Here is a 17,790-nt window from a genome sequence, read left to right as displayed (position 1 = left end):
TTTTCTGATTAAAATGATACCAAACATGATACAATTTGGACTAATAGCCTTGACGACTTCGCTAATAAGCCTATGCTCCAACAGTGCATACATTACTATTCTCCTATTCTGTCGGAAAGAGCAAGATTTGTAGGAATTCGGAGTACAATATGGGGACATATTATTTAAAAAAAAAACTAACTTTAGGCATTCGATTTGTAGGAATATTCTTCCCTTGGTTATGTTATATTATAAGAAATGTATATGTATATAATATTTGGCTGAAGGAGTTAGGTCATTCATACATTTTCTAGGTCATGTGTGCAGTATCGTATTTTATACTTTGGTTGTAACGTACATAATACATATAGCTATCGTAGCATCCGTGTGTCATTTAGGTGTATGCGAAAAGTGACGTAGAATAGCATGCCGTTAGTTGGATGCAATAACTAAGGTAGCGCTGAAATCAGTTTCTGTTTGGCCTAATTTTCGATGAAACGTTGACTGTTTTACCGACGCGGAATTCGAAGTTCGCCCTTGACGCTCCCATCATCTTAAGAATATTTTTTCACTTGTTATTGTTTAATAATGCATTTTTCATAATATAACAATAATCTTCTTACCTTAAAAAAATTTTCATTCGCTTTTAGATGATAAATGTTATTAGATACACGTTACGCGGGAATTTTGAAAAGGATTCAAATTGTTATTACATGAAATTGTACATATTATTTTATGTTAAATGCATTGTAACATATATTAGAATTGATATATCTTATAATACTGGGATTCTTAACGAACGTTTAATTGTATTTTAGTTTTAAATAATACGTACACGAATCAGGTTACTTTCTTTCAAACAAAATTGCTCTCCTTCCGGCTTAAACTTCTAAATTATACGTTAAATTACATTAAATTAACAAATAACGAAATAGAACAATATAAGAAAAACAAATTTTAATATAAAATAATGCGAGTCTTATCGGTGTATTTAGTTGGTTCTTTTCTGTTTTATATAATCTTGCCTGAAGCCTCGATTGATAAATAATCCTATTTTTGTTCTAAGGTTTTCCGGAGCAGTTAACGTGAAAATCTTTTGAATTGTGTGAGCCCAGTACCCTGTAGCCGAATTCATTTTTCCAAGAGTGACGATCGCATTTTTCGCATAAGTTACTGCGTTAGGCACAAGTAGGGTGGATACCTGTAATTCATTATCGGTGCAAGTTAACGATAAGTTCATAAATGAATGAATGGAATAATTTTTTACCTGTAGTCGATCGCTAAACGCGTTCATCTTCGTGTTCACGAAGAATGGAGATAAATGTTGTATAGTTATTCCGAATCTAGAGTATTCGGCTCTGAGGGCAACGGTAAAGCTTCTAATGTAAATTTTTGATGCCGCATACACGGTCATCAACGGCAACGGTACCAGTTCCGAACCAGACGACACGTTGACGATCGCTCCTTTTCTACGTTCTTGCATTTGTCCGATAACTAATCGTGTCATTAACGTGGTGGCGCCGATGTTCACGTTGATGATGTCCCACAATTGATCCTCCGGAACTTCCCCAAGATACATCGGGTAGCTATATTGCGTACCCACGTTGTTCACTGAATAATTAAAATATATATGTAGTAATTTATAAGTTATTTAATAAGTGCCCTATACTTTGCACCATTTATTCACCTAAGATTCCTATAGGAACGTCCTTCAGTTGTTCGGCAAGTTTCGCAAAGATTTCTTTTCCCTTGCTGAAATCCGCCACGATGATTTTCACTTCGATCGTTGGATTATCTTGCAAAATCTCGTTTCTAGTTTTTTCCAATTTCTCCAACGTTCGGCTGATCAGCACCAAATTTATCTGCCTGGCGGCCAATTCCTTCGCGTAAGCTTTGCCGATTCCATCGGTAGATCCTGTCACCACTGAAATAGTCGTGTCCCAATGTACACGTTGTATTTGTCAAACAATAATAAGTTTCTTACCTGCCCATTCGCCAAACTTGGAGCGCAAATCGACCGGTTTCGTGTCGATGAAAAGCGTCAAAATCTCCCATAAAGCATCGATGATTTTGCTAAGGTAATTGAACAACAGCCAAACGAACAGCAAGCCCAACAACAGCCAAAACGCTGTTTGCAGCATCATTTTCCTTCAACAGCAATAAAGTATCCTTTAAAGTCACATTTTAAAATCTTCCATTAAGAATAGATACTTTTTGCTTTAATTTATATATATATCGCCAACTGTTCGTTACGTCTAATTATCTAAATGAATGATAACTTAAAAAGCAAGTGCCATTCGAAAACACGAAAATTTTTGATAACGATTTAGGTAACGCTGTTGTACTCTGATCTCTGCATATCTATATTATTCAGTAGATATACGACAGCAATTCTGATTGGAGTAAACCTTTCAAGCAATCAAAAATAAATCAAGTGTTCGTGATCGAAGCCGTTTAAAATTCACGACACCGTATGTCGAAATGATATTTCGTTAATTTTGTGAAATCGTTTCGTTACCCAAGTTCTTCGGATGCTCTTCGGTCTCTTGCGAATGCAGCACAAACAATTAATGTTCAGAATGGTGACATCCTGTGCTTGGCTCAGGAGAATGACTCATACCTCGGTCCCCTTCCAGTTTCTTTTCCCTTGATGAGTTTTAATCTATTATGCTAATTGCTCGATCTCCTTGATGTTTGATCGGTGATTTTTCGATCGACGGGCTGATCATCGGTTAATCGTTAACGAAAGCCGTGGCGAGACTAAAGCTGCCAGCAGTAGGAACAGCGACCGAAGGTAAGGCACTTTCTCTGTCTGTAATGCGACCCGTTAGTCAACGAATCATGACCACGGCGATTTTGGAAGTATGCCAATACGAAGTATGCAAAATAATACAATTTAAAAATTCCTTCATTTTCTGTCCTAATTAAATCAGGGAGGAGATAGCCTCCTTAGACAAATTGATCCCTTCATAATCCAAAGCAGAAATCTGAAAGTTCTTCTTTATTGTGAATCAAGTAGATAAGGCTTATCTTAATCACCTCATTATGAATATTCTATACGTCAACACGAACAGTAGGTATTTGTAAGTTACAATAGACTTTAAGTGCACCCATCCATGTGCATAGTTCACTTATACCGATTTCAAATTTGCATAAATAATCATTTGTATACCATCGTATATTATTCATCAATAAACTTCGAGTGCAACTCAAAGTTTTCTCTTAATTTGAATGTAAACACATTAAAGATAAATTATATGCGCATCGAAAACGTTATGTATGTCCGATGCTTTTTCTTGTCACATGAGTAATATTAATTATTGCATAAATTAACTATTGCAAAAAATCGGACTAATTATCGCATGAGAAGAATTTATTGAGATATATGCGAATCGTTGGAAAAGGAAATTGTTTTATACGAAAATTAGACTTCGAGAAATGTCCATAATATTTCGGAACAGCGCGGCACGGGAAGAAACTGGAATTTAAAATAAAATAATACGAAACGAGATTTTTTCTTATCTGTAAGAAGAATACAGCGCAGATAGGCATTCAAATTTCGTTGCAAAAGAAAATTGTTTTATACGAAAATTAGACTTCGAGAAATGTCCATAATATTTCGGAACAGCGCGGCACGGGAAGAAACTGGAATTTAAAATAAAATAATACGAAACGAGATTTTTTCTTATCTGTAAGAAGAATACAGCGCAGATAGGCATTCAAATTTCGTTGCAAACGAAAATTGTTTTATACGAAAATTAGACTTCGAGAAATGTCCATAATATTTCGGAACAGCGCGGCACGGGAAGAAACTGGAATTTAAAATAAAATAATACGAAACGAGATTTTTTCTTATCTGTAAGATGAATACAGCGCAGTTAGGCATTTAAATTTCGTTGCAAAAGAAAATTGTTTTATACGAAAATTAGACTTCGAGGAATGTCCATAATATTTCGGAGCAGCGCGGCGCGGGGAGAAATTGGAATTCAAAATAAAATAATACGAAACGAGATTTTTTCTTACCCGAAAGATGAATACAGCGCAGATAGGCAGGTGTTTGAAATTTCTGGTAGAGAGCCCGAGATGGAGCCGAAAGTGGGAACAGGTGGAGAAGGATGATGAGCGTCGTTTGCTGAAGAAGGATGAAAGGTTGTCGGCGCGCGCGCCCGCAGCTTCTTTCACTTCTACAAACGACCAAGTTCCATCCTTATGTCAGGGAAGGTCTTTCGAGACAAGGCAATAGGTAGTTGTTCGTACAGGCACGCTCGGTGCGTAGCCAGTGCTCCGAGATCCGTCGCTCTTTTTACCGATCTTTTCCTCTCGTTCCTCGAAATTACAATGATAAAGTAAAAATCGGATCAGTCGGTTGAAAATTCATACACCGCGATCGAGATCGTTTGTCATCCTGGATAAATACGTTGGCGAGTCTAGAAGGGATCTTCATGAATTTTCGAGCAGCATCGCAGCACGTGTTCCCGGAGCCCGCTGATCATGCCACGTACAGTTTCACGCTCGGATCGCGCAACGCGTAACAGGTAAATTTCAATGAAATCATTTTTTCATTGACACACCGTTTCACGTGCTCTTGTTCACCTGACGCGTGACTCGTATCGATGTCGGATACCGATAAACTGTTGTTCCGTTTTGTGCCGTTAAGGAGGTAGAGGGGTTGGTAAGATCGGATAGTACGGTCAAGAACGAATTCCAATCGCGTTACGCAACGAAATACGAGATTTCATTGGCGACAATGTTCATCATTCAGCAATTATGTGGTTGCTCCGATGTCGCGTACAGTGTTCAATGTTTATTAATTCCATTTGCAATGATATTCCGAACGTAGATCGTGTCGAGATTCATCGTGACTTGATTTAATTGGTCACGCAATTAAGTCGCGTTTGCGTGTAGCGTTTGAACAAGGTCGGCATCTGGGAAGTATCAAAGAAGATCGGATTTCTCGATATCTGGAATATTCATACCGATATTCAGGCGACATGTTGATCTTGCTCACCTCCTTTTTTCCATCATAGAAAAAACCTCGACGCAAACCGAGACTGTCGATAGGAGAAAAAGTATCGATTTTGCTTGGCAAATATAAAATATCGTAATCTTAGAATAACGGTGATCGCAATTTTCGATCGACGATGATTTAGATAGTATTCAGAGCAGAAATCGTTCATTCCTGCCGACGAGTTTCATTGATGAATTCTGACGATGCCACTATCATTCTTATAAAATACAACTTTTAATTTTGCTAGGTTTCTTTGAAAGCCGAGTTACGCCACGCTCCGAAAGGAGCACGAATTACGAAATTCCTTCAACGGGCTTTTGGTGTGTACCAATTTTTCAGCCGTGATTCAGTTCTTTCCTTGAAAATCCACATAGCAACTTTTACTCCGTAAAATCGGCTGACCTTAAATACGATGCTTATCAAAGGAAAAGTGTGCTCTACATATCTACATGTCAAATGTACCGTGCATTAGCCGTTCGCACAACCGGCTTTAAAGGATTTCAATTGGAACGTACGGAGCACGAAACGGAGACGGTCGACCTGCTTCTTACATCTCTCGTTTTTCGTTCTATGTCTCAGCTGTTTCCTCTCGGCACCTTTTTTCACGCGGTAGAAATCGCGAATCCATTTCACGGGTCTGCGCGCAGTGCAGAAGTCGCACGATACAGGCGCGAACTGGAATTGAAATCAACGAACGCTTAATTCTTGTTGAAAATAAAGTGGGCGAGTGAGTAAGCGAACGAAGAGCGGATTTCCCCCGGGACAGAAATCTTACTGGCTGAATAAGCGCGATAAAAGCGTGCGAAGAGGGGGAGAAAAATGTAAGCGGGCTCACGCTTCGTACGGCAATTCGACCGCTCCCAATCCGCTGCTCGTCCATTTTGGGAATGAACTTTTTCAAAGAAAACTTTTTCACAGACACGCTTGAAGCTTGAATCAATGTGCCGTGTGGGCGAGAAGGACGATGACAAGATGCGCTGTTTGGGCGACAGTTCTGCTCCTGCTCGATATCTCAACAGCGAAAGGAAGCGCAGTGAACGATGATAAGCGAAGATCTTTCGAGTCGGAGGGAGTTATGTATTCGTGGACAGGGCCGAACGCTTTGGCGAGATCCGCTTTAGTGGAACGACAAGAGAGATTGCAGTACAACTGCGAAGAGATCCTAGCAGACGAACAGCCTAGAAACGAGGATCTGAATCCGGAATCGTTCAGGAATATTCTCGTGGACGAACAGCACGAGCTGTTGTACTGCTACGTTCCAAAGGTGAGAATCATTTAAGCGAAGACGAGTAAATATTATCACATCGCAAATAACTTTCCCTTACACGCGTACCGCGGTGTATGTACTTTGCGATCCGTCTCTTTTAAACTGGCGTTAAAAGTCATCTGTTCCCTGCAGGTTGCATGCACCAACTGGAAACGAGTTTTGATGGTGGCCACAGGGAAATGGGCAGGTAGCGATCCCTTGGAGATACCGGCTGATCGAGCGCATTCCTCGGGTACTTTTCAAAGGCTAAGCAACTATACTCTACCGGAAATCGAACGAATGCTGACGACTTACGACAAACTGATAGTCGTCAGACATCCGCTGGAAAGATTGTTGTCAGCCTATAGGAACAAATTGGAGGCGAAGCACGAGAAAAGTTCGAAGTATTTTCAGACTCGTTTCGGCAAGAAGATAATCAGGGTATTTTATCATTCTATTCTATTCTATTCTATTATTGTTGGAGAACGTGCGAATGGAAGAAACGTTTTTTTAATAGAGGTACAGACGAAACGCGACCGAAGAATCTCTGAAGAATGGAGACGATGTCACGTTCCGGGAGTTTGTGGAGTTTGTAACCGACGATTCTTCGAACGAAACACGGAACGAGCACTGGAAACCGATATACGAGCTGTGCCAGCCATGTTTAGTTAATTACAATCTCGTCAGCAAGTACGAGAGTTTGGTGGAAGATGCGACCGAGGTTTTGGAGCGGATGGGCGTCGAGTCGGTCAAGTAAGTCTGATTCGTTGATGTAAATTCCCGCGTTTTTTGAATTCTATTTTTTTGTAATTTTGTGTTTTGTTAGGTAAAATATATACAAACCTATCTGCTTCAATTTTTCGAATTAATTACAGCGGTACTTCGGTACACGACGTTTGGACTTATACCGAATAGGACGTATACCAAATTAACCTTTCCCATATTTTGTTATATGATATCCATACTTGTATAATCAGTCAGTTAATAATACATCAACTCCGAATATAATTGATTATTAATCTAATTTTACTTCCGAGATAATTATTTAAAAATGATGCAAAATTCACAGAAAAAATTTATGTCGTATAACGAGCAAAATTTGTCACGTCCAAACAGGACATATTCCAAAGCAGACGTATACCGAGGTACCACTGTAATTTAAATCAATTTTCAGGCTTTTGAAATGGCAGTTCCAGGAAGCAAAGAAATTCATTTTCGACATCTGCTCTATTTCGCCTTTCGTGGTGGTGAAAAAGCTACGGAAACAGCTCGCGACATATGTGACGTGTATGTAGTAGATGCTATAGAGCAGATGTCGAAAATGAATTTTTTTGCCTCCTGGAACTGCCATTTCAAGAGCCTGAAAATTGATTAAAATTAATTAATTCGAAAAATTGAAGCAGATAAGTTTGTAGATCAAAAAAAAGACTTGCGAATGCATATACAAGGTATTCGGTAACTGGTGCTACAAGCGAAAAAGGGGTGATTCTACATGAAAAAATAAGTCGAAAATATAGAATAAAAATTTTTCATGTAAGGCTTTGCTTTCGAGAAAATCGACTTTGAATTTTCGCCGGGTACGCGTGCACTTGATCATGTCTCGTTATAACGGACCTCACTATGGATCATTGTCTCGATGGATATTATCGCAGTTTAAGTTTGTTTTTATCGTAGTGGAAAATTAGGAACACGTAATGAAATAGGATGTTGAAGTAATCATAAAGTATATTATTATAGAAATTGCTGAAAATGTTACCCATTCTGCCGAATACATTATGCTGCTCTTCTAATTAAATTTCTATGAACGCTTTCGAACGTATTCTGTTGTTTTAATGTATGAAAGGCTACAATAAGCTTTTCTTTTAATTGCTCGTAATTTATGATTTCTTCAGAATACACAGTTAATTTAATATGATTCCATAAATATAAGTCAAGCGGAGTTAAGTCAGGAGAGCGTGGCGGCCAAGCTATTGTTCCAGCACGACCAATCCAACCTTAGTAATGTTGGTTTCAAAAATCTCTCGACGAAAATTCAAAGTCGATTTTCTCGAAAACAAAGCTTCACATAAAAAATTTTTATTGTATATTTTCGGCTAATTTTTTCATGTAGAATCACCCCTTTTTTGTTTGTACCAGCAGTTACCGAACATCCTGTATACACTTTACCTAATAAAACACAAAATTGCGAGAAAGAAATAAAATATAAAAAACGCAGGAATTTATCACACAACCCAATAAAAACATCGAAAGATATCAGTGTTAATGAGCATTCAATGTCTGTACAGTTTCCCATCGAAACCGAGCAACAGCGAGCCAACCTCAAAGAAACTAGAGAAATACTATTCGACGTTGACGTACGAGCAGCTCCGGAAGTTAGCAAACTTGTACAAACTAGATTTAAGGCTGTTCGATTATTCGTTGGAGGATGTGCTGGGATTCTCGTTGGCATGATTGAAGTCTCAATAGAAAGCATGAGAAGAATACGCTTCGAATCGTGAATAGACGACGTTAACGTCTAAATAGGTCTAAGTATTTACTACGACAGCGATATCAGTCAAACAATTGCTGTTCCCAATATGCACCTACTTGTTTCCGTGCTTCCTTCTACCTATTGTATCGTACTTACACGCGTAGCGATTAATTAAGGAACCGAGTCTCGAAGGAAGTTCGTGATAAATTGCTACGTTCGTGTGAAGTATTTTCAATTTCTGTTTTTGTATACGTAAGTATGCTCACATGGGCTGTTTCACTTTGTGCCAATGAAATTGTTAGGTTATTTAAATGAACAGTTTTATACTATAATGCCAGAACATTTATTAACTAAGTCTAACATACTTATAGAAAATATCTTAACTTACATCAACAACTGCAAGATCGTATACGTACACATCTCCTAATGCAGTAGTAGCCCAAAGTAAGTGAAAACAAGAAAAAAAATATTACTCTTAAACTTTATATTAACTTAAATTTATATTAACTTTAACTTTATATTACCTTAATATTAAGTTAAATTTTACTCAATGCTCTCTTAACGTATGGCCGCGCAGAGAAATGTTACATTTAAGTTGAGTTGCTATGCCATATGTTATTAATGCTAGTAGCACATATCGACAGGAGTGGTGTTAGATGATCGATAACTGCTCATTTTTAACAAGTGTTACCGACTGTGACATTAGGATTTTAGTCAGGTGCAGTGGCGGCTCGTAGCTAAAATTAGTGAGGGTGCAGCTCAAGAAAATTTTTAGCCTTTGTTTTAAAAAACCTGCACTGCGGGAGCGACAGTGCTCTCTCTCCCGCGCAGCCTCGTGCGCAGCTTCCTATGTGCGCATGCGCACACAAGCAAACACCACGCTGCTGGAACTGTGAAGCGCACAGTTCCATACAAAGATTTTTGTATCTTTTTCATAAACTGGGGGATGGCTACTGACATTAAGCTTAAGGATTATATATTGTACAAGTATAAAGAAAGAATTAAAGGAAAAAGGACTCGTTATATTAAATGTTATCGATAATATTAAGTAGAAATAGGGGGTGCTGCAGTTCTACAGTGTCTATACGCGAGTCGCCACTGGTCAGGTGTTAAGGCGGCGTGCAGGTAGATCGATTTCAAATTTGCGATCAGTCTTTTCTGCGCGGCAGTAGAATATAAGTTATTGCCTTTTCATATATTTTATTTTCTTTTGTTTCTTTTATTTTGTTAGTTAATAAATATTCTGGCATTATAGTATAAAACTGTTCATTTAAATAACCCAACAGAAATGTTTGTTGATCATTATTTTTTATAATTTCTTCCAAGTCTGTCCACGTGTGTCCATAGAATTTGAAGTTTGAAAAATGTCTACCCGAATGGTTACCTTTTATTTATCGTTAGTTTAATCCATGCCATATTTCTGTACCTATATTGTTGAAACTTTAACAAGAATGTATGAATTGTAACGAAATATAATTTGAATAAAGTAACTTCAATCGCATACTTTCGATTATTTTCGTTCGAAAAGTAACAGTATGTGTGAAATCGATGATTGTTCTTGGAAAATCTTACGTAAACTCGAATCTCACAGATAGGACATCTCCCCGCATTGTTTATCAAAGTTAATGTTTGGTTAACGAGTTAAAATTAGACGAAGGCCTGAAAATGATGGACGAGTTCAACGCGATTAGTTAAAGAAGAGCTACGGTGCCGAGCATAATTGAACGTTTCTCGAGACACCAAAATAACTTTTAGCCATCGATCAAAATTGAAGGACCCTCGAACCATCGAACGTTATTGAAGGATACATATTGATTTTATCTTCTCTTCACTTCTATGAAAATACTTTCAACATATCTTGTTACATTTTCAACATGTTTTCCTGCTTACGAACGTATTTTTATTAGATCCTCTCACGTGGAAAACATCGTGGCGCCACACGTGAATTCCAAGTTCGACGCGTGGGTGTCCTCGATAGGGTTTCCGGTTAAAAATAAGAACCTTAGGCGCTCGGCCCTTTTCCCTTATACGTATTAACAACGAGTATAGCCGTCTTCTATTGTAACTGAAAATTTTCGAAAATTTCTAGCTGAAAATTTTCTAAAGATCAATGCACCAGCAGCAAAAGGGTATATATTACCACGTAGACGACCTTGAACCCTTGACTATCTTTAAGTTGATCATGAATCGAACTGAAGCCTTTTCCATCGAAACTCTATCTAATATTCACGATGCTTAATATAACCCGAGGCGGTGGAAGTTGGTGGTTAAGACGGCGGTGGGACCCGAGCTACCAATCCTGGAGCAGAAGTTACAAGGGAAGGTGTGCAACGCTGGTATCCGCGATCGAATTGGTGGGGACTTTACGCGGTTCCTGGAGGAATTTCGGGATCGCCGAGTATCCTGCGTTGAGTGATCTAGTTGAAGATTGGACGCAAAGTGGTGAGGTGCTGGTTCATCCATCGAATCCATCGGATTCATTGTCTCCAGTGGTCAAAGCACAATTACTTTGCAAAGTTTACAAAAGAATTTTTCTGCAATTCTTTTCCACGTTTTTCCTGATCGATCGACGCGAAAATTCGACGTTAATACAATAATTATTATCTTGGGTAGGGTGGATTTTTGATTGTGATTCGTCGATTTTCGAATGTGAACAAAGATTAACAGGTTCTCTTTTATTCTTGTCCAGTGTCAGAGTGTACTTTCCGCGAACGCTGAAAAATGCCCCAACCAGCACACGAGACAAAGAACATCTTAACCACCTACTTCATCCTGATTCTTCTGCTGATTTGTCTCTGGTTATTGTATTCGGGATTGTTTTAACCTTCGAATACATTCCCCGTCATGGTAAGTGATGCATGTTTTCGAACCTATGCAATGCTCCCTTCCTATTGTAGTAGAATCATTGAAATCTCCAAGGCGAACGTCCACCTAACTCCGCACTTTCTCGCAAACTATTTTTATTTACCGATTTCAGGAGTGAAGAAGAACGAAGGGAACGCGTTCTTCGACGACCAGATATTCCCAGGATTAAGCAAGATACAGCATTTTTACACTTTCATCTAAAAAAAGAATCAAAATGAACGAAACAAGTAACGATTTTCATACATTTTCATCGTTTCTCCGTACCATCTCAAGATTATGATCATCGCTGGACAAGAATGTAGTTTTATTTTTAATAAAAATAGAGAAGAAAAATAGCGTACAGTTTGGTGGAGAGGAGGAAAGGAGACGGAGGCACGAACAGCATGAGGTTCTCGTAAATTAGAAAAATTATAACCCAGAGGCGCGTCTGTTGTTGACACGGTAAATGTGGAAACTCTTTCGTTCGGCCGCTATTTACAAGTGATTAAGGAGACGAGGAAGAAAAAACATTTCGGGGTACACGTACCGGATGGGCAAGAAACACGTGGGCGTTTTCGTCGAAAATAGCCCAGCTTCTTTTCCACAGCGCACACCAAACATCAAACACCAGATACACAGGGAGAACTAAATCGGTCTTTTCGATAGCAATTCCGAAAATAGAAGCTCTACGAACGTATCTATCTCACCTGTCCGAATATCGGGAGCTGGTAAATGAGCGAGGTAAAATCAATTTTCCCGCTTGTTACGCAATCGAAATCGGTTTGCTGTTCGTCGTGTATCATATTACAGATTCGTACGTTTCCGAAAAGCCTGGAATATTTTTACTTATAAATAGAATGTCACGGATGTACATTGATCGGTCGTTCCCGATGTGCCGCGACTCTTTCTCCTCTTTCTCTCCCTCGTGATCGACATCCATCAATAAATATGATTTCTCTGGTACCATGGATACTTTAATTTTATTAATGACTTACTTAATAGACTGATTGCCAAAATAGGAGCTGATTTATTAAGGAGCTCGTCTGATGCAATCATTTTAATGATTTACCTTGGGAATGCAACATCCAAGCGAAAACAGAAGGTAGTAAATATTTTTATGAGGTTGGATGAACGCGAGATGACGACGCTCCAGTAATCGCTCGAAATAGATTAAATTGCTCCAGATTCTTGCTTGTTCCGTTTCGGTGGAGAGTGTTACACAATAGCCTGCTTATTAACCGAATGAATTTATTGGGAATCAATAAGCGCGTCGTTTTATAAAATTATCCCGCGTTGTTTGTTCCTGTTGCGAGGCGATTTTAGCTTTACGGTTCAAGAAAATCGCACGACAGAGTAAACCGGCGAAGTAAATGATCTCCACTAAACTGAGGAAGCTGCATCCGAGGAAGAGACTGAAGATTCCTCCTATCGATGCTGTAATAAATAAAAAGATTCATTTTTTAAGACTACGGGAATTAGCGTTTCGTTACCTAAAAGGTAGATCTCGTCGGCAGCCGGGAGCGTTTCCAATACCAGGTGAGACTGCAAGTCCATGAAGACCGTCAAAACGGCGTTTCTGACCGATCCGTTGCTGCAACATAATCGTTCCTCAGAAAAATCAAATCTTTTATGATTTTACAGGATTCGGAGAACAGGTTGACTTACTTAAACGGCGAGTCACCTGTATGAATCTGAGATATGATATTAGGAAAGCTTTCGTAGTCTACATTATTACACGATGTTCTACAGAAACACGAGAAATTTTGGTTCTCACTGTCTTTCACGATGGCGATGAATTTCATGTTCTCTTGGATACAGATTAATCCATTCGTATCGCATTGCTGAAAATGAACGCGTTTTATTAGGTTTTATTAGGTGTAATAAATCCCTGTGTTTTTTGTATTTATTTTTTTTCCTGCAATTTTGTGTTTTGTTAGGCAAAATATATATATGCATTCTCTATAAACTTATCTGCTTCAATTTTTCGAATTAATTAATTTTAATCAATTTTCAGGCTTTGGAAATGGAAGTTTCAGGAGGCAAAAAAATTCATTTTCGACATCTGCTTCGTCGTGGTCAAAAAGCTACGGAAGCAGCTGGAGATATTTGTGACGTGGAGTAGGTGCTATAGCTCCGAGGACCGCTCAAGATTGGTTTGCCAAGTTCAAAAATGGCAATTTCGACCTTTGGAGACGATCTTCGTCGAAGTCGGAAGGTCGGCCGGAGCGAGCTGCGTCGCCAAGGTCGAAATTGTCATTTTTGAACTTGGAAAACCAATCTCGAGCGGTCCTCGAAGCTATAGCATCTATTCCATACACGTCACAAATATCGCGAGCTGCTTCCGTAGCTTTTTGGACGAAAGGCGAAATAGAGCATACTCTTTTGCCTCTTGGAATTTCCATTTCGAAAGCCTGAAAATTGATTAAAATTAATTAATTCGAAAAATTGAAGCAGATAGGTTTGTAGAGCAAGAAAAAGACTTTACCCAACAAAACACAAAATTGCGGGAAAAAAATAAAATACAAGAAACACGGGAATTTATTACACAACCTAATAGTTTCGAGATTAAATTTCCGATTTCCTTTATTATTTACATTGACTTTATGATGAAAAGTTAAATAGTCGTAGGTGTATGGTAAGCATCCACAAATATTTAACATGGCCTTGATTCTACAATTCGCATAACAGTTTGAATATCGATAGACCGGTAAATATTCCAGATTGTTTTCCTCATTCGGTATGCAGACAGGGACTAATTTGCCTTCCATGGTGCGATGGTACATTCCGGCTGGTTTCTTAATCATGGTTGGTTGTATGGCGACCTGCGGATAATTTCATGTTTTCGTTTCTACTTAATAGTTTAATTTAGTATAATCACCTCTAAATTGTGTCCAGGTTGTAAAACATACAAATTGGTATTGAGTCCTGGATACTCCATGCTGTGATGTATAAGTAGCTGTTTAAGAAAAAGACGTACAGTGAATGTAAAAAGTGTTTGGACACCGTTTAAAATAGACTACCTCATTTAATATTGAACCAAATGACTTGAGGTTTTTTTAGAAGTTAATTTAAATACAAATTAATTTACTAAGATATGTGCTTTTGTCCTTTTAAAAAATTAAAATTTGGCGAAATCGAGAAAGAAATAGTAAAAGGCAATTTTTTAACTTTTTTCAGCCTGTAACGAAAATTTAAAATATGACATTTGTAAATTTAAGTGTTATGTGTGTGCTGAAAATTCCATCGAGATCGGTCAATGGTCAATAGACTTAGAAGATATAAGTAATTAAAAGTTAGTCACCTTCTTAATAATTTATTTGAATCTACGAAAGACATTTTAAATTTCATTATAGATTCACATAAAAAAGATGAAAAATTACCCTTTACTATTTTCTTTCAACAAATTGTAATTTTTTAAAACGACAAAAGCACATATCTTAGTAAATTAATTTATATAAATTCTGAAAAAACCTCAAGTTATTTGGTCCAGTTTTAAACGAGGTATTCTCTTTTAAACGGTGTCCAAATACTTCAACTGTAAATAAATTTTCTTCTTTTCCCTAGAAAATTAACAACAATCTTTACCCCGACACCATCGTTGCTCAGATTCACAGTTCCATTCTTGTCCTCTAAAGCAGAGCTAAGTATTTCCTTCCTTATCACCAGCTTCAAACCACTCCATGGACCAAAACCAACCGAGCTTTGTGGTATTATTTTTGGTTGCGTTCTATGTACAATAGGAAAAACAATGGAACAAGTTTGATTTAAATAATACAATTATCAAAATGTTCGTTGTAATAATGAAATACTTGCTTATCGCGTCCCACGTACTTCTCCAGAACATAATTAAAGGAGCAGCACAAACCGTAAGAGCTCTGAGCGTACTTGATGATTTTATCGCAGTCTGTGCGTTCGCTGTTCCACCGACACGATTCGAAAATTTCGTCGCAAGGGTATAAAACCTTGAGAAAGTCCAATACGCTCCATTTATTCGCTTCCAAGAATGATTGAAATTTATCGGAGTGCTCGAACGTTTTCGCCATGTAGGGAAGCGTTATTTGTCGACCACGTCTATCGCACATCAATATTTATCATCGTTTTATCAATCGTTCGTTTTGATATCGTTCGTATATAGAGGTGTGGGAGTACTCGTAATTTACAAGCCGAGCTGAACTCGCTTCGATTGTTCGAGCCGAGTCGAGCGTTTGAATTTGCCGATTTACTCGAAATCGACGAACTGTTTGAAACAAAAGGAAGCTACTGGAAAAAATCGGAATACTCGAATATTCGAGCCGTCTCGTCGTAAAACTTCGATTTACTTGAAGATGCATTCTCAGCTCGAATATTCGATTCTTAGATTTTTAGATTCGATTCTCGAATATTCGAGTAGTTCGATTTTTCGATTCTTAGATTTTTAGATTCGATTCTCGAATATTCGAATAGTTCGATTTTTCGATTGTTAGATTTTTAGATTCGATTCTCGAATATTCGAGTAGTTCGATTTTTCGATTTTTAGATTGAATTCTCGAATATTCGAGTAGTTCGATTTTTCGATTCTCAGATTTTTAGATTCGATCCTCGAATATTCGAGTAGTTCGATTTTTCGATTTTTAGATTGAATTCTCGAATATTCGAGTAGTTCGATTTTTCGATTCTTAGATTTTTAGATTCGATTCTCGAACTGAGAATCAGTTCATCTTCAAGTAAATCGAAGTTTTACGACGCGGGACGGCTCAAATATTCGAGTAGTTCGATTTTTTCGAGTAGCTCGCTTTTGTTTCAAACAGTTCGTCGATTTCGAATAATTTGGCAAATTCAAGCGCTCGACTCGGCTCGACCGACCGATCATTGTTTGACTCGAAATTCGCGTACTTGAATAATAGTCGGTCGAGCCGAGTCGAGCGCTTGAATTTGCTGAATTACTCGAAATCGACGAACTATTTGAAACAAAAGCGAACTACTCGAAAAAATCGTGTAGCTAGTACTCATAATTTACAAGCTGAGCTGAACTTGCTTCGATTATTCAAGCCGAGTCGAGCGCTTGAATTTGCCGAATTACTCGAAATCGACGAACTCTTTGAAACAGCTACTCGAATATTCGAGCTGAAAATTCATCTTCAAATTAATCGAAGTTTTACGACGGCTCGAATATTTTAGTTCGATTTTTTCGAGCAGCTCGTTTCTGTTTCAAACAGTTCGCCGATTTCGAGTAATTCGTCAAAATTCAAGCATTCGACTCGGCTCGAACAACTGAAGCGAGTTCACCTCGGCTTGTAAATTACGAGTACTCGCACACCTCTAATACCTACTTCAAAAATTCCATCGCCAGTTCTTTGCTCATGTTCTCGGGCAAAATAGCGCTGTCCAAAATCTTCAACTGCTTGCGAAGAGATACGGGGGTGAGCGGGCAAACGGTCACAGCCGGAAACGGCACATCGAATATCGGGGCGGTGAAAGTTTTGATGTAGGTGTTGGTTGGATTTTCCCTATAGCGGGTCAGAAACTGCACCACCATCAGGCTTAAACCTGAAACAAAACATATGCTAATCACCCTGCGAAGTTCAACGCGATCCGTAATAAAAAGGGAGCCTCGCCTACAGACAAATCCAGTGAGCATGGCGCAGGTCCACAGAATCTTCCCCCAGATTCCAACCCTGATATCTATTTTAGCAAAGTACTGCAATCCATGCACGGACGTGCTCTCCAAGAAATCATTGATAACATCTTGCGGAGTTGGAATTTTCTTCTCCATTTCCGGCGATTTCTCCGCAACCGATTTCGCGTTCACGTTGATAGTTTTGCTGGTCAATCGTTTCGGAATTTTACCGTTGCGATTGGTATTGAAATAAAAAAATTCCTCGTTCTTATTGCCGAATCTTCTGGACATGGCGAGGTAGAGTTTTCTTTCCAGCAGAGTTGAAACGTACTGATTCGTTGGTACGCGAAGCGTCGAGCTTTATCGGCTGTCGCGTGTCGAGTTCCGCGTGTAAATTATTCAGGGGACTGTTGAAAATTTCATCGAACGCAGATTTTATCGCGATTTACAGCAGGACGCAGCATCGATCCGTCGCCTTCCACTGGATTTCACCTCGTTTTCGATACTCATTCGCAGACTATGGTTTGGAATTGAAAAAAATAATTCGCAGTTTAATTGTTTTTTTTTTTTTTTTTTTTTTATAAAATTATAGTAATCTCTATTGACATTTTTGTTATCACTTGTGCGTTGGAAGGTACGACAAATAT

The 17,790-nt window shown here is 38.4% G+C and overlaps 3 protein-coding genes and 1 long non-coding RNA gene across 9 annotated transcripts; 2 read left to right on the top strand and 2 right to left on the bottom strand.

The window, feature by feature from the left end:
* Positions 1-921: 921 nt before the first annotated feature.
* LOC117605789 (inactive hydroxysteroid dehydrogenase-like protein 1) lies at positions 922-5,649 on the bottom strand. 3 transcript variants are annotated; one of them, XM_076691027.1, is made up of 5 exons: positions 5,503-5,649; positions 1,964-2,127; positions 1,667-1,903; positions 1,247-1,590; positions 922-1,180 (listed from the first exon to the last, which is right to left on the bottom strand). In XM_076691027.1, exons 2-5 carry the CDS (start codon positions 2,121-2,123, stop codon positions 971-973), a joined length of 951 nt encoding a protein of 316 aa, XP_076547142.1. In that variant the 5' UTR covers positions 2,124-2,127; positions 5,503-5,649; the 3' UTR covers positions 922-970. The 3 variants fall into 3 exon arrangements, with proteins under 3 accessions (XP_076547142.1, XP_034183399.2, XP_034183398.2); XM_034327508.2 differs by lacking the exon at positions 5,503-5,649 and adding an exon at positions 2,600-2,740; XM_034327507.2 differs by lacking the exon at positions 5,503-5,649 and adding an exon at positions 2,498-2,583.
* On the top strand, positions 2,634-10,140 carry LOC117605788 (carbohydrate sulfotransferase 11). 3 transcript variants are annotated; one of them, XM_034327506.2, is made up of 5 exons: positions 2,634-2,773; positions 5,906-6,251; positions 6,387-6,674; positions 6,751-6,986; positions 8,519-10,140. In XM_034327506.2, exons 2-5 carry the CDS (start codon positions 5,952-5,954, stop codon positions 8,682-8,684), a joined length of 990 nt encoding a protein of 329 aa, XP_034183397.1. In that variant the 5' UTR covers positions 2,634-2,773; positions 5,906-5,951; the 3' UTR covers positions 8,685-10,140. The 3 variants fall into 3 exon arrangements, with proteins under 3 accessions (XP_034183397.1, XP_034183395.1, XP_034183396.1); XM_034327504.2 differs by lacking the exon at positions 2,634-2,773 and adding an exon at positions 4,372-4,514; XM_034327505.2 differs by lacking the exon at positions 2,634-2,773 and adding an exon at positions 5,690-5,808.
* Positions 10,141-11,118: 978 nt separating this feature from the next.
* On the top strand, positions 11,119-12,483 carry LOC117605790 (uncharacterized). The gene is made up of 3 exons (XR_004581789.2): positions 11,119-11,312; positions 11,393-11,550; positions 11,681-12,483. It is a non-coding gene; the product is annotated as an uncharacterized LOC117605790 (long non-coding RNA).
* Positions 12,484-12,657: 174 nt separating this feature from the next.
* LOC117605785 (sodium channel protein Nach) lies at positions 12,658-17,762 on the bottom strand. Of its 2 annotated transcripts, XM_034327498.2 has the most exons (9): positions 17,146-17,762; positions 16,857-17,073; positions 15,361-15,618; positions 15,133-15,274; positions 14,426-14,503; positions 14,142-14,369; positions 13,213-13,388; positions 13,038-13,138; positions 12,658-12,981 (listed from the first exon to the last, which is right to left on the bottom strand). In XM_034327498.2, exons 1-9 carry the CDS (start codon positions 17,432-17,434, stop codon positions 12,806-12,808), a joined length of 1,665 nt encoding a protein of 554 aa, XP_034183389.2. In that variant the 5' UTR covers positions 17,435-17,762; the 3' UTR covers positions 12,658-12,805. The 2 variants fall into 2 exon arrangements, with proteins under 2 accessions (XP_034183389.2, XP_034183387.2); XM_034327496.2 differs by having other exon boundaries at positions 16,857-17,762.
* Between the last annotated feature and the right edge of the window lie 28 nt (positions 17,763-17,790).

The sequence above is a fragment of the Osmia lignaria genome, chromosome 2 (assembly GCF_051020975.1).
Source record: "Osmia lignaria lignaria isolate PbOS001 chromosome 2, iyOsmLign1, whole genome shotgun sequence".
NCBI classification, from domain to species: Eukaryota; Metazoa; Arthropoda; class Insecta; order Hymenoptera; family Megachilidae; genus Osmia; species Osmia lignaria.
The sequence above is the reverse complement of the archived record's forward strand: the minus strand, read 5'-3'. Positions and strand labels throughout refer to the sequence as shown.